Source organism: Manihot esculenta, chromosome 15 (genome assembly GCF_001659605.2).
Source record: "Manihot esculenta cultivar AM560-2 chromosome 15, M.esculenta_v8, whole genome shotgun sequence".
NCBI lineage: Eukaryota > Viridiplantae > Streptophyta > Magnoliopsida > Malpighiales > Euphorbiaceae > Manihot > Manihot esculenta.
In genome coordinates, this window is record NC_035175.2 from 27,738,612 (window position 1) to 27,754,940 (window position 16,329).

At 35.2% G+C, this 16,329-nt stretch overlaps 1 protein-coding gene across 1 annotated transcript; it reads left to right on the forward strand.

Moving 5' to 3' along the window:
• The first annotated feature begins 12,446 nt into the window (after positions 1-12,446).
• On the forward strand, positions 12,447-13,113 carry LOC122721977. Its single transcript, XM_043951400.1, has 2 exons — positions 12,447-12,548; positions 12,634-13,113. Exons 1-2 carry the CDS (start codon positions 12,447-12,449, stop codon positions 13,111-13,113), a joined length of 582 nt encoding a protein of 193 aa, XP_043807335.1.
• Positions 13,114-16,329: the final 3,216 nt, after the last annotated feature.

Below are 16,329 nucleotides of genomic sequence, written 5' to 3' on the forward strand. Positions count from 1 at the left end.
ATATACCTTTGCATCTATGATCGTTCCTTTTTTATACTGTAAGAAGGTAGAGATAAATATAACATTTCCTAATAATTCAATAATGATGTAGCTAGATTGTTGGTAAGAGATCTTCATTGACTAATTAGTAGGTAATTCCATGATCGCAGGTGTAAAGGGGATCTACTAGTTTGTAGTTGTTTAATAGTAACTTCCTTATGGAGACTCGCTCTGACATTTGAGAGGCCGAACCTGTCCGACCTGAAGCTGACCTATCTTGAGGCTGGGCCTTTTCTCTTGGTTTCAAGCATAATGGTCGTTCGAGTCTTGATTAGAAGACAGTCGTCTGAGTTTTCCTTTTTACGGTTGGGACCACTTAATTAGCTTATCAAACCTTGCCACGTGGCCCTATCTTATGGTGACAGCTCATAGTTTACTTTAAGAAATTCTTATATAGCATCAGAGGTCCCCAGCTAGTCTTCGATTCTTTAGATTCGAAAGTTACAGTTGTCTTCATAGTCTGGGTCATATGGCTTATTTGTTCGGGGTGAGTGAACGATGTACTTGCTTTCTTCTTACTTGCGCTACTGACCAGTCAGGTTCAAAACCTTGTCTGGCAAAAATTAGTTTGAGTTATATAGTAAGGCCTTGACAAGCTTACAGGCATTTCCTAGCCTTGTCGTGCTTCCGGGCATTCTCTAGCCCTAATGTGCTTATAGGCATTCTCTAGCCCTATCCGTGCTTCCCGGCATTCTCTAGCCTTTGTGAGCTCCCTGGCTTTTTACAGTCCTGACGGGCTTACGTGTATTTTTACAACTCTGATTGTCTTTCGAGCATTTTCTCAGTCCTGACAAGCTCCTTAGCTTTTTACAGCCTTAATGGGCTTATGTGCATTTTTACAACCCTGACAAGCTTCATCCTTGGCGAATTCCTTGGCTTTTTACAGCCTTGATAGGCTTACGTGTATTTTTATAGCCTTAAGAGCTCCTTGGCCTTTTCTACAGCACTGATGGGCTTCATAGCCTTTTACAGCCCTGACGATGAGCTCCTTAGCTTTTTACAGCCCTGACGGGCTTATGTGTATTTTTACAATCCTAACAAGCTTCATCCCTGGCGAATTCCTTGGCTTTTTGCAGCCCTGGTAGGCTTACATGTATTTTTATAGCCTTGTGAGCTCTTTGGCCTTTTCTACAGCACTGATGGGCTTCCTAGCCTTTTACAGCCCTGACAAGCTTTTGATCATTTTCCTCCTTGCAAAAGATTTTAGATTTTCGAGAGTGATTGTAAGAGCAGTGACACATGCTTGTAATTCTCTTTGTGAGAGGAGACCAATGTGTGGCCTGGCATATATCTGCCTTGTGGCCTGACATCAAATGCCTTAAAAAATTCTCGAGGCTAACACCCGATAGGTCAGCCTGGCATATACCCATCTTCAGGTCTGACATGAAATGTCTTAGAAACTCCTTGGGATTAATACTCTGTAGATCGACCTGACTTATACCCGCCTTGAGGCTTGACATTAACTGTCCTGTCTTGTGGGACCCATGCACAAATGGCTTTTAGCCTTTTATGAATTTGTTTCTGCGGACTAATGCTCGAATTATAATGCGGGACTCATATCTGGATTATCTGCGGGACTAATGCCCAGATGCCCTAGCAATTGCCTTATGGCCTTTTATGAATTTGTTTTTGCGGACTAAGGCCTGAATTATAATACGGGTCCTATGCCTGGATTATCTGTGGGACCAACACCCGAATGACCTAGCAATTGCCTTATAACATTTAATGAATTTGTTTCCATGGACCAACACCCGGATTATAATGCGGGACTCATGCTTGGATTATCTGCAAGACCAACACCCGGATGGCTTGGCAATTGCATTATTGCCTTTTATGAATTTATTTCCACGGACCAATGCCTGAATTATAATGCAGGACCCATACCCGGATTATCTGAGGGACCAACGCCCGAATGGCTTGACAATTACCTTATGGCCTTTTATGAATTTATTTTCACGGACCAACGCCTGGATTATAATGTGGGACCTATGCCCAGATGACCTTGTGGCCTTTATGAATGTTTGTTTCCTCGCTTTTATCCATCCATCATTTCTGGTAAAAGAAAAGATTAAAGAATACGTCATAGATTTATAACATTTTTCACGAATTACCTTTTTTCAGGAATAGAACAAAAGATTCGGTCATCTAACTTAACCAATGTCAAAACCTCAGGGTTTGACTCAGGGGTTGAACGTCTGTGATGCTCTCCTTATGAACACCCTTATTAACACTCGGTCCTCCTGCAATTACATGAATAATCTCCCATAGGTTCGCTGTCAAGGGTGGTTTTAGGAATTGTTACCTCGAGCTCAGGCCTCTTATCTTTTCTACTCTTTCTGATGAGCTTCTAAAGTGTGTCGTTCCCTACTAACCTTTCGATCTCATCTTTCAATTGCCAACACTCCTCCATTATGTATCTGTGGTCTTCATAAAAATGGTAGTACCTGGTCTATCTCATTTTCGGCTTTCTTAGGGTTGAGTTCGAGAGACCACTTGATCCTATTATTATTTTTCCTAATCCATATCAGGATATGCGTTCGTGAGTCGTTTAATAGTGTATGTTTCTTATATGTACCTCAGCAATTCCTTCCTCGAAAAATTGGATAACTTTTGTGGTCTCCCTCATACCCCTGCTTCTCCGGCTTTTGGCCTTACTTCTGACCCGCCCTTTTGTCCTCTTGCCATCCTTCCTAGCACCTTTAGACAGCCCGTCCCAACTTCCAGCTAGCGTCCTTGGGAACATCATCTGATGGCTCTCCTTCCTTGAACTTGTCATTCCCTTTAGACCATGTTTGGACTACCTTCGTCCAAGTCCCTGGGGTATCTTCGGAGACTTTTTCCCTTCCCTTAAGAGCCACAAATGACACCTCTTCCCGAATTTGGTATTACTCGAAAATAACCTGCAACCTTTTGATGTACTGGAGTATTTGCTCAATGCTCAGATTATTGAAATTTGCTTCATTGACCATAGAGGCCATGTTTTGTCCACTATCAGGAGTGAAAGAAATGATAATATCCTCATTGGAAGAAACCTTAGCAACAGCTCGTGAATTGTCAGCCATTAAAGATAAAAGAGAGATTTCTTTTTGAGAGAAAAAGAGATAAGAGACCGATTTTAATCCAAATGAATAGAGAAAATTCAATGGATTTCCCGGCAATAGAACCAATGATGTTGCTGGAACCGAAATTATGATGTGGCCATACTGGAGCTCTGTTATGATTGGCTAGACCCTGCAAGAATGAGAAAGTGAGGTGGTTGGCGCAGATGGCAGCCACTCCGACGCTTAAGTCAGTAAACTGAAGAACAAGGCAGGAGTAAGGAATTGCTTAAAATTTAGATTATTAATGTGAGTGGATAACGGATATTTGCCTTTGTGATTGTTTCACTTTTATATTGTAAGAAGGTAGAGATAAATATAACATTTTCTAATAATTTGGCGATGATGTGCTCAGCTTGTTGATAAGGGATTTTCACTAGCTAATTAGTAGGTAATCTCGTGATTGCAGGTGTAAAGGGATCTGTTGGTTTGTAGCTGTTTAATAGTAACTTCCTTATGGAGACTCGCCCTGACATTTGAGTGGGCAAGCCTATTCGACCAAAAGCCGACCTGCCCTGAAATCGGGTCTTTTCTCTTAGTTCCAAGCATAATGGTCATTCGAGTCTTGATTAGGAGCCGATCGTCTGAATTTTCCTTTCTACGGATGGGACTGCTTATCAGCTTATCCAATCTTACCACGTGGCCCTATGGGACCGCTTATCAGCTTATCCAATCTTACCACGTAGCTCTATTTTATGGTGACAGCTCACAGCTTATATAAGAAACTCTTATGTAGTATTAAATATCAAAAATTTAATATTATAATTAACATAAAAATATTTAAAAAAATACATAGAAATGGTAATTAATTAAAAAATTATAAAAATAGTATTTTATTTTTCCCTTCTAATATTCTTTTTATTGGAGCTTTCCTCATTTCTTTTATCGAGTATAACAATGTGAATCAAGCTTTAAATTCTATTTAGAAACAGAATAATATATATATATTGTTATCCCTTGAAGCAACCTAAGAGGGGGTAAATTGGGTTTATAAAAAATTTAAGGTTAAGAGACACAAATTAAAAGGGAATAAGGAAGGTAGAGAAAGATCAACATAATGGTTTATAGAGGTTCAGCTATCTCAAACCTATGTCCTCTCATCAAGGCCCTCCTTGAGAGTTCAACTCCACTATCAAATCTTCTTTGGGTGAAAATTAAAATCTCTTACAATTTTAAAGCAAAACCCTTGCTTTTTACAAATATCTTTTTCTCACAAGAGCAATCCTTTGCTCAAAATCATACCCACTACAATAAATTCACTTAACAACCTTCACTCAAGTTTAAAACTCAAACTAATTATAATTCAAGACAAACTTTCAAGATATTAATGCTATGGCTCAAGGTTTTGAGAGAGAGAATGGAAAAGGCTTTAATCTTAATAATTGTATGGTTATTGTAACTTTTTCATATAAAAAACACATTATATTTATAGTTTTGTCATAAATATGGGCGTTGGGGATGTGTTAAATGCAAATAGAGCCATTTGTGTACAGAAATAACCGTTATATCGTGCTCAGAAAAACTCAAGTTCGGCAGCTGAATAATTTAAGGTGAAGAACATCTTTCTTGAAAATAGACTTTCGGCGGCCTAAAGTCCATGTTTGACGGCCGAACATTTTGAACTTTTGCCTCTGTCCCTTCTCCTTCGGAAGCCGAAAGTTTCACTTTATGGGCCATATTGAAAACCGACTTTTAGCGGCTTAAAGTTCATGTTCGGTGGCTGAATATTTTGGACTTTTGCCTCTGTCCATTCTCTTTCGGAAACCGAAAGTTTCACTTTAGAGGGCATGTTGAAAAAAACTTTCGGCGGCCTAAAGTCCATGTTCAGTGGCCAAATATATGGGACTTTTACCTTTGTCCTTCACTTTCGGAAGCCAAAATTTTGACTTTAGGGGGCAAGTTGAAAATAGACGTTCGGCGGCCTAAAGTTCATGTTCGGCAGCCGAACATATAGGACTTTTGCCTCTGTCCTTCACTTTCGGAAGCCAAAAATTTGACTTTATGGGTACAAAATTATTTCTTTAAATTTTTGAAAAATCATAATTTAGGCTATGAAACTTCATTTTTCAATCCGTTTGAATTTTTGCAATCTATATTTTTAGATCTTTTATTTTGATAAAAAATAATTTCGAAATCATTTCTTTTAAAAAATTTCATTTTAGTCCCTCAAAATCAATTATTTAAAACTGGACCATATTTATAAACTTTTAAGATTGAAAAAAAACTTGAGCTATCATAATTAATTAATTGAAATTGACAATGTATAAATTTGACAATACATAAAGAAAAAAATTACATTCCGATCCCTTTCTTATGATATACTTTCAAATCTTTTCACTTTTAAAACTGAAGCGATTTTATTTATTTTAATAAGAAATCTACAAACTCAACACAAACACTTTTGAAAATAATTAGTAGCACACCAATTGTACTTAAGTATTCAAAACATGGATTTGAACACCTCAGTCCAACATATATAATAATATTTTATTATTAAAAAATAATTTTTTATTACAAAATATTATATTAAATCATAATTTATTTGCCTTTCAACAATAGCATAGCAATTTAATTGATAAAAAAAATAAATTAAATTTATTTAGAGCCTATTTAATTTAGTTATTTAATGTAACCGACAACGGTTAATAATTGACTTATTTAAGTGTTTAATAAAACTATGTTTAGCCGTTATATTGATTTATAGCCTAATTTTATTTTTTTTATTAAATCTCTGTATTTTATTTGAGAATTAAATAAATTTTAATTTAATATAATATTATTTTTTTAATAATAAAATATATTTTTTTAATTTTAAATACTAAAAATTTAATATTTTAATTAAATTAAAATGCTAAACATTAGCTATTAAAAAAATACTCAACACTATCTTAAATAGTTAAAAAAAAGTGATATCTGTGATTTTTATTTTTTTTTTCTAAAAAAAAAAAAGAAATAATGATTTTAGTTTAAACTTTGAAATATTTTATGAATTTTTTAATTCTCATTTAGATTTTGATTTATGAAATTTAGTAGTTAAAATTTTTTAATTTATAACCAAAAAATTGATTTTCAATCAAATTTAAGCTTCCAATTCTGATATAATTTACATTAATTTTAATAAAAAAATTATTTATATTTTAATTCAGTTTTATAATTTCAAATTAAATCTCCATTTATCTTTGCAAAATAACTTTTATTTGAAAAATATTTTCTGTAATGTAAAAAATAAAAATATTTTTCATAAAAAAAATTTTTCGATAGAAAATATTTTTTAATAAAATAATTTATTTTTTATTATATAAATTTAATTTAAAAAATAAAATATATTAACAAGTTTATATATGGAGATTTTATAAGATATTTAAAGTGTAAAAAATAATTTTTATAAAAATAAAATTATTTTTCTTAAAATGATTAAATTTGTTTAGTTATAGAAAACATGTCTATTTTTTAAAAAAAAAATTCTTACATTTAAAAAAAAAAAGAAAAGGCATTTTAACTATTTTACTCTAATTAGAAAATAGAAAATAAATTTTGTGTTTTCTAAATTTTATAAAAAATATGAAAAATACTGAAAAGATTATTTTTCATATTTTTTTCGTTATATTGAAAAGTTGAAAAATATGGTTTTCTAAAATAAAAAACACGGAGTTTTATGTACAAATAAATAAAAAAAAACATATTTTCTATAAAAAAAATCATGATAATTTTAAACATATTTTTTAATTTTTTAATTGAAATTAAATTTCAATTCAATATTATATAAAGTAAACATGTAAAGAATGAAAGACATCTGAAAATAGAATATATAACATTATTTTTTATAACTAAATGTATTCTTAATTTTTTTTATTTAATTAAAAAATATTTTTTATTAATTAAATTTTTTAACTGTTTTAAATATTAAAAACTGTTAAAAAATATTTTTAACCACAAAACAAACGGAATCTAAATTAATTTGATATTAAAACCATGGCGTGTCTGTGTAGGGATGCGCATTCGTTCGATTCGGTTTAAAATCGAATCGAACTGAATAAATCAAAAATTAAAATTTTAGTATTTATAAAAATCGAATCGAATTGATTTTGATTAGAAACCGAATCGAATTGAACCGGTCTGATTCGATTTGATCTGTTTCAATTTTTAATAAATTTTTTATTTTTTACACTTTATTTTTAATATTTTAAAATTTAATTAAAATATTTTAATTTTAATATAATTTAATTTCTCTATATTATTGAAATAATATATTATTATCACTAATCAGTTTGGTTTGATTTTTTCGATTTTTTTTATCAAAACCGAATCGAACTAAAATAATCGAAATTTTTTAAATTAAAAACCAAACCGAATCGAATTGAATAAAAAATCAATCCAAATTTTAATATTAATTCGGTTCGGTCGATTTTTTTGGCTCAACCGCTCACCCCTGTGTCTATGTTACTGTATCAATAATTGAACTGCATCTGCTATTAGGGTTGGTTGATTTTGAGCCATGGGCTTCTAATTATACCGAGGGCCCGTTACTTTATCAGGCTCCCCGTTTGTATTCTTCTAGACCTAGGCCTCTTCTGTAATGGGTTGCAGCCTTCTCAATGAATGAATACTATCTTTAAAAAAAAAAATTAATGACATGGCATTTTAAGTTTTCTGTTTTAGCATTAATAATTATTTTAAAAAATTTACTAATTAATCTTTATATGAGAAAACTCATCAAGATAATTTTTCTATTTTAAAAAGCATATTAAAATGTTCTTAATATTTTAAAAAATTTATTAATTAGTTTATTCGTTAATTTCAGTTGTTAAATATTATAAAAAAATTTAAAATATCATCAATATAGAGAAATTAAAAAGTAGACTTTTTAAAAACTGAAGGATAAACTAACGAGTCTTTCAAAATCATAGAGACTAAATAGTTAAATATTTAATAGTTAAAATTAATCGATAAATTAACTAATAGACTTTTCAAAATGTTAAGGATGTTTTAATATATATTTTAAAATTGAGAAACTAAATAATGAGTTTTCTGATATTATAGAGATTAAATAGTAATTTTTTTTCTTTATCAGAAATCAAACAAAGAGAGTATAAAGCTAAGAGTATAACCAAAGTATATTCAGAAATTCAAGCAAGTAATATATTCAATCCATCAATGTCCATATAGCTTGAAGAGAAAATGGATTCAAATTTATGACGATAGAACTATTTGAAGCTAGGTAAAACAACCACGATAGAATTAAAGTGAAAAAAAAAAAAGCAGACTGGACTAGACCACCTATGAAACACCAAGAGAGGCTGAGAACACAAAAACATTATTAATCTTCAAATAAATTGGCACATAAAATCGGACTAAAATTTTAAACTCTAAATTTTAGGAGGGGATTAATAAAAAGCGCATAAAATCGAACTAAAATAGATAAAACAAATTAATTTGAAGAACTAAAGAGAAAGGAAAAAGAGATTAAAAAAAAAGGAGAAGAAAAAGAGTGAGAAAGCTCCACAAGAGGAGGAGATCAAAAGGAAAAAAGGAAGAGAGAGACATATTGTCTCTAGGAGAATAACCCTTCCTAAAGCAGACTGAGATTACAACTCGATCAATTCTAAAAAATTCTAACTTATTAAGTACGGTTTACCGTAGAGATTCTAAAAAAGAAATTCAATAAATTATAAAGCTAGATATTGCTACAGAGTCAGTTTTAAAAAATAATTTTATTTTAAAAATATTTTATTGTTAAAATATGTCAAATCTAATTTTCACAATTGCACAACAACTTTCAAAATGCTAAACACGACAATTCGTTTGATGATAGATATACTTTGAAACTCGAACAAATCCCAAGTTTTGAGTGTTCATTGGGCTCTGTATACCCACACACATACCAAAAAAGAAAAAAAAAAAACATACTTGCTAATTTGATTAAAAATGAGCGAAAGATAATTGGTCAATTTTGAAAAAAAAAGTGAAATGGTTGGTATTTATGGGTAGTTATTATAATACTCAATGCAGTAATTTATTATAAAGGACGAGTATAATCAAGTAGTTTGAACTTTAGAATGCGTGTATAAGAATGCATATCTTGAACTCTATATATGCTTTACTTTTACTGTAAGAAGATGGAGTTTGTTGCTAAATCTCTTGAAAATCCGATTGGAACCAACTAATGAATAAAAAATCTCGTGAATGTAGGCATAATGGGAACACTACAAGATTTGTAGTGATCACTAACGGACTTCACTAACGGATTGAAGTCCGTTAGTGATACTAACGGTATCTATAACGGAATAGGACGCACTGTATTGTCCACTAACGGAAGTGCATATCCGTTAGTAATCTGTAAGTGATATACTAACGGACATTATTTCCGTTAGTAATCCGTAAGTGATTTAATTATTTTTTAATCTAATATTTTTTTCACTAACGGAGTAATCATCCGTTAGTGAATTTTAACCCAAAATACACCGTATACTAAATGAGATCCCTAAATCGTGAGATTGGGAAATCGAAAACTCTCTGAAATCATCCATCATCCGCGGACGCTGCAACCATTGGGTCTTTCACCGCCGCCGCCAACCATCGTCTGCCGCCATCCACGGTCTGCTGCCATCCACTGTCCACAGGTGCGCCCTTCCTCGGCATCACGGTCCACGAGTGAGCCCCTCTCTCTCTCCGGTCTTGCCATTATCGACGGACACTGTCCACAGGTACCCTATTTTCTTGCATGTACTCCAGTCTTGTGAAATTGTTGTGAAATATTTTATATTTTTGAAATTTTTGATTTTTGTGAAATTTGTGAAATTATCCTCTGCACCCGCTTGATTTTTGTGCAATGTTTTACCTGATTCATGTTTTAAATTTTTTTAATTTATCCTCTGCACCTGCTGGTGCACTTGCAGGTGCTGAAAATTTATATTGATGTCATTTTCCTCGGGCGTTTTAGACATATAATTTGGGCCATCATATATTTTGTATATACTTTTATTCATCATATATTTTGTATATACTTTTAATTCAATTTTTATTTATAACTGAAGTATAGTGAGAAGATATGGGTTAAATGAGTTATATGTGAATATCTGTTGAGCTCATTTAACAAGTTGGAGTGTAAATTTAAAATTTGATTCATAAATGAGCTAAGTTTGAGCTTGTTGAAGTAGAAATTGGCCTCAGGTTTGGCTCATTTGTTGCCTTAGTTATATGGGAAAAGAGATAGTGATCTTTGCACTGTTCATCTTGTCAGTCTGCTGCATTCAGGGTGGCTTTCTCATGAGTTCAGCTTGAAAATTCATCATTTGTTTTGTTTTTGGCTAGACAGAAAAGGAATTTTAGGAGTGCACCTGCAGGTGCAATTGGCAAGTGCACCAGCAGGTGCACTATCCTGTGCACCTACTGGTGCACTTGCCAAGTGCACCAGCAGGTGCATTTTGCAGTGCACCTGCTGGTGCACTTGCCAAGTGCACCAGCAGGTGCATTATCCTCTGTGCCAAGTGCACCAGCAGGTGCATTTTGCAGTGTACCTGCTGGTGCACTTGCATCCAGTGCACCAGTAGGTGCATTATCCAGTGCACCTGCTGGTGCACTTGCCAAGTCCACCAGCAGGTGCATTATCCAGTGCGCCTGCTGGTGCACTTGCCAAGTGCACCAGCAAGTGCATTTTGCAGTGCACCTGTTGGTGCACATGCATCCAGTGCACCTGCTGGTGCACTTGCCAAGTGCACCAGAAGGTACATTATCCTCTGTGCCAAGTGCACCAGAAGGTGCATTATCCTCTGTGCCAAGTGCACCAGCAGGTGCATTATCCTCTGTGCCAAGTGCACCAGCAGGTGCATTTTGCAGTGCACCTGCTGGTGCACTTGCCAAGTCCACCAGCAGGTGCATTATCCAGTGCGCCTGCTGGTGCACTTGCCAAGTGCACCAGCAAGTGTATTTTGCAGTGCACCTGCTGGTGCACTTGGCAAGTGCACCAGCAGGTGCATTTTGCAGTGCACCTGCTGGTGCACTTTGCAATTGTTACCTGTATATTTTTTGTTCACATTGTTTGATTTATTTTTGGTGCAGGAATTTGGGTTAATTTTCAAGAAGGAGCTTGCACCTCTTCAGGAACTTATAGACTCCATAATCGTTCCTTACTGAACAGGGTATGTGTAATTATGTATCTCAAGAAATATCTTATATTAGAGAGATACATATTGAAACTGAAATAAATAATATTAGAGATACATAGTGAGCTGAATAAGTACTCTGAATCTGTGAGTAGCAATTTGACTTTGTATTCTCCTGTACTGTTTCTTGGAAAAGTGTTTTTGTTGTATGCTTATCTTATATTTTTATAGTTATTTCAGCAGAAATTTTTTTTCTCCCTTAATTTATATGGCTTCAATTTAGGTCCAAACTCGAAATTTTAATCTTCAAGACCCGTCTCCAAAAGTAAAAATCTCTTGCATAAAAGTTATTCTCCAAAATTTGGAACCATATCATTCGATGCATTCGAAGTAAACAATAAAATTCTTGGTTTAAAACAAAATAAAAGTAAACAATTAAATGGTCTTCTTTTGCAGCATCAGTCTATCTAGTTGTGCTTCTTATTCTTCCTTTTTCTTCTTTCTCTTCTTCTTCTCTTAATGATCATTTTTCAATTCTAAGTATCTTCATTTGTAATCTAAAGGGCATATGTCAAGTCCTCTAGATTAGTATTACGCCACCACAGCTCTATTTACTGCAAAATCAAGGTCCAAGGCGTAGCCTTTGATTTTCCTTTTTCCTTTGTTCTTGCCTGGCTCGATTGTTGTTGCTATGGACTCAATGAAGGGTGCTGTGACCTTGAACTTGTAGCACAAAAGAGTAAATCTCAGGTTTTTTTTTTCTTTTTTGGATTAAAATAAAATTTATTTATCTATTTAGATTTTGAAAGAACTTATTTGCAAAGAGAGATTTGATAGCAAGTGCGTTAGGATTTTTTTTTTTAATTAAACACGTGATTATGAAGATATTAGTACTTAATTATCATGTATTTCAGTTTTCTGTATTATTATTTCTTTTTTTTTGCATCAATTATTCTCAAAAGTAAAATTGATATAATTATTGCATATTTTAGATATAATGCATAATTTAATTGTTGGTTTTCAGGGTCTGTTCGAAGATAGGGTTTATAAGTTTTATGTTTTCATATCAGCATCGTTATTGTAGTTAATATGACTGCTGAAAGAAGTTGAATGTATGCCCGTCTCAGAGATGGTTTACTTAATCCCAGATATTTAAAGGGGATCAATGAATTTATAGAGAAGGCCAAGAACTGCCCAGATTATTTAAATGGCAATCAGATTTGCTGTCCTTGCAATCGATTTAAGTGTCAGAACCGTAGCTTTCAAGGGGACAGAAGAGTTTGTTGATGCTAGGTCAAAAGCTATTTATGTAAGTTGATATTAAATGTAGTTATTAACAATTTTGATGTACTTAAATCGTTTTACTAATACGTTACTTTAAATTTATAATGCAGGATAAATATGTACAACTGAAGGAGGATGTAACACAGCAACAGGAGGGAAGCAATGAGCCAACGCCCATAAATGAGGCCCAGCTGTACTACGAAGCGGTTGGCGGGCAGAAAAAGAGTCGAGTTTATGGATTAGGGTCCCAGGCTTCAGCATATTTTCATGAGCCATCTCATTGTTCCGCTTCATGCACGTCTGCACCCCCAGTGGATCCTCCTACAATTGAAGCAATGAACAGGATGCAAAATAAAATTGATCGGCTAGAGACAGACAACGGTCGAATTACCATAGTACTGGACGAGTTGCAGACGTTTATGCATATGATGATGGCACAACAGGGTATTGGGACATCCACTCAGACATCTGCTCCTAGGGCACCTCCAGCTCCGTCTCCACAGTGGCGGCATGATGATGCCCCTGTCATTGGTGATTATCATACAGACAATGATGATGATACAGATGATGAGCTTGCTAGTTTAGTTTAGTATGTATATTTTGTTATGACCAGTTGATAATTTTTATTTCAAATTATAATTGTAGTACAAATTCTTTAAGTTTTAAATATATTTTAATCAGTAATTTGGTTTTTTACGTTTATAGTATTATTAATGTCCAGGATGATGATGGATGATGATGGATGTATATGAATGTACAGGGTACAAGTATAGGTGCATAATGTATGAAAATATAGGGATGATTTTGTAATTTTATGATTTACCAACTGATTACCAACAGAAATTCCCTTGGTGTCACTAACGGATCCATGTCCGTCGCAAAGAAAAATAACGCATTTTTTAATTCACTAACGGATTACTAATGCAAAATCCGTTAGTGATCCGTTAGTGTCACCACCAACGGAAATTTCCATTGGTGATCCGTTAGTGTCACCAACGGAAATTTTCATTGGTGATCCGTTAGTGTCAGCAACGGAACTTTCCGTTGGTGATCCGTATAAATTCCGTTGGTGAATAATTTACCAACGAGGATTTTCCCAACGGAATGAATCCGTCACAGATCCGTTAGTGAAAATTTTCACTAACGGAAAATCAATGTTTACCAACGGAAATTTCCGTTGGTAATTTCCTAAATTCTTGTAGTGGAATCTGTTGAATTCTATCCTCTAACGGTAATTTATGTAATAAGAGGCTCGACTGATTCAGGAGAGGGTGAATCTTTTGTTGCTCTAAGCATCGATTATTATGACATCCGGGTCTTCTTTTCTTGAGTGGGACTTCTGTGATCGAGTGTCATAGCTCAGTAGGGCCTTGTCACATGGCTCAGCCATATGTTGACAGCTCATGACATGCTTTTGGTGAATATTATGTCATATTAGAGGTACCCCATTAGTCTTTGACTCTCTAGAGTCGAAGATTACAACTGTCTTCACAGTCTTGGACACGTGAAATGCATAAATTGGCTCTCCATGCCCACGTCTCTTCGCTTGTTCTGATTATGAATGCTAATTCCTTGCTTCTCGAGTAGCATTAAAACCTGCCATCGAAATAAATAGTATAAAATCTCCCTTTTCTCCTGCGATTACCATTTTTGCTCACAATTGCTTTCTTCTGCTTACAAAAGACTCGACCACTCGATTACATGAATAGGACTTCTTCTTCTTCATCGTCGTCTTCTTCTAGTGCAAGTTCCACCTTGAGCTCTTCCTTTGACAGTCCCATCTGCGCTCCAGCTCCCATCATTCCATTGAGGGCGGTCTCTGATCATGACAACCTCCTGGTAAATGAAATCTCATCCATGCTGACTGAGAAGGACGTAGACCACTTGAACAACCATTACTAGATCTCTCGAGAGATTTTTCGGGTTTATGCTTCACACCTGAACGTTCGTATTGACGACCAGATCCCTCTGGAGAATACATTCATGATCTACGAAGGATAGCTGAAGGACCCGTTCTTCATTGAAATCCTCCATTTCCACAAGCTGTCAGTCACCCAATTGCACCTGAACAACTTAAGGATTTTGGTAGCTTTCCGCTTCATCTACTTCAACAACAACATAAAATCGAGCATAGCCCTTTTTTTTCCAATTGTACCAACTATGTACTTGGAAAAATGAAGTGTTCTGGTTCATCAGCAGGAAAAAATGTCAAACCCTCTTTGACCGGATCCCTTTTCTCTAAAGCACTGGAAAAATAAGTTTTTCATCCTCTATCACAGGGTGTCTGAGGATTTTGGATGACTACAGACTCACTGGAATATATATATACGGAGCTCAAAAATATGGGGTCCCACCATGGAAGGACGAGGAAGAGGCCATAGACTCCCTCCAGAAGATGGCCTCGACCTAGAGGGTAGACATTAACATGGCAGTGAGGAATGTCATTTTGTCATGACAAAATCAGTACCAGACAGAACAAACTCAGGCCCTTCAATCGCAGCGGCTTTAACAACCTCAGGAAATCATACCTTACACTGCAGAGTAGGGTATTTTTTTCTTTTCAAAATTTGTTGTCCTTTAAAATATCTTACATACTCACTTTTTGCTCTGTACAGGTATGGCCGACAAAGAAAAGAATAAATTTACTGAAGCGGCACATAATGTCGTAAAGGAAAAGCCGCTATTGAAACATCTGCCCACCTCCAAAGTGAGTACAACGGGCAGCGGATTCCTATCTAACGATAATCAGGTCTTACAGCAAATAAATAATTTCATAACACTAAACACTTTGCTTCTAACGGTAGACTCAGCACAAAAGCTATAAGAAATCTCCTTGGAGTCTTCAGCAAACTTACTGTCGGCAAGAATCTCTAAAATTTTGTCCTTTCTAATCAAAGAGAGGATCGAGAAAGAGAAGGTGTAATACCCGGCTAGACTCCGGTATCGGAATTCCTACCGTCCGGTGGAATCTCGGATGTCGGCAGCCTCTAGTAGGGTAGAAACATGTTTTCACAAAATGTTTTAATGTGTCTTATGTTTTAAGCATGAAAGAAAATGAGTTTTTGCATGAAAATAGCTTTTGAGGAAAACTCAGGTTCGGCAGCCGAAACCCAAGTTCGGCCGCCGAACATGCATGCATTTCGGGTGTGCCGTAGGCCCTCGAAAGCATAAGTGAGGGAAGTCCAGGTTCGGCCGCCGAATCTTAAGTTCGGCCGCCGAACATGGCATGCATGCGGAGGCACATTCGGCCCCCGAACGTGACCTGGCCAGCCACTATAAAAGGGTCCCTTAGCCGAAAATGGGCGAGCTTTTCCCCATTTTCGGCCAAGGTGAGCTCTCCACCGTCCCTCACCAATCTTTGATGTTTTTCCTCTAGATCTTTCAAGATTTTCATTTGTTTTAACTTTGTTTTGAAGATTTGAGCTTTTGAGCAAAGTTTTGGAGCTTGGAGGTTCAAGAACCCAATCTCTCCCACCTCCGAGTTGTAGGTCGTCTCTCTCTCGATCTTCAAGAGGTAAGAGCCGATCTTAAGCTCATTGCATGTTTTAAGCAAGTTTTAAGTAGATCTATGGGGTAGAATGCATGTTTAGGTTATGGTTATGTTTATGGGTATAAATGTATGTTCATGAACAATGTGGATGCTTGATGTGTTGTAGAATAGGTTTGATGCATGTTTGGAAGGTTTGGAGGCGAAATGTGCAAAAGGAGCCAAGTTTCTGCCCTTTGGCAGAAACCAGGTTCGGCAGCCGAAGGACTTTCGGCCGCCGAACATGGCTGGGGAGGCAAGCCTTTCGGCTGCCGAAGCC

Bases quoted from the DNA above. Each gene is read 5' to 3' on its own strand.
- LOC122721977 (XM_043951400.1), top strand. From the start codon at position 12,447: ATGGCAATCAGATTTGCTGTCCTTGCAATCGATTTAAGTGTCAGAACC. The intron at 12,549-12,633 runs GTAAGTTGATAT...TTTATAATGCAG, and splicing joins CTAGGTCAAAAGCTATTTAT to GATAAATATGTACAACTGAA.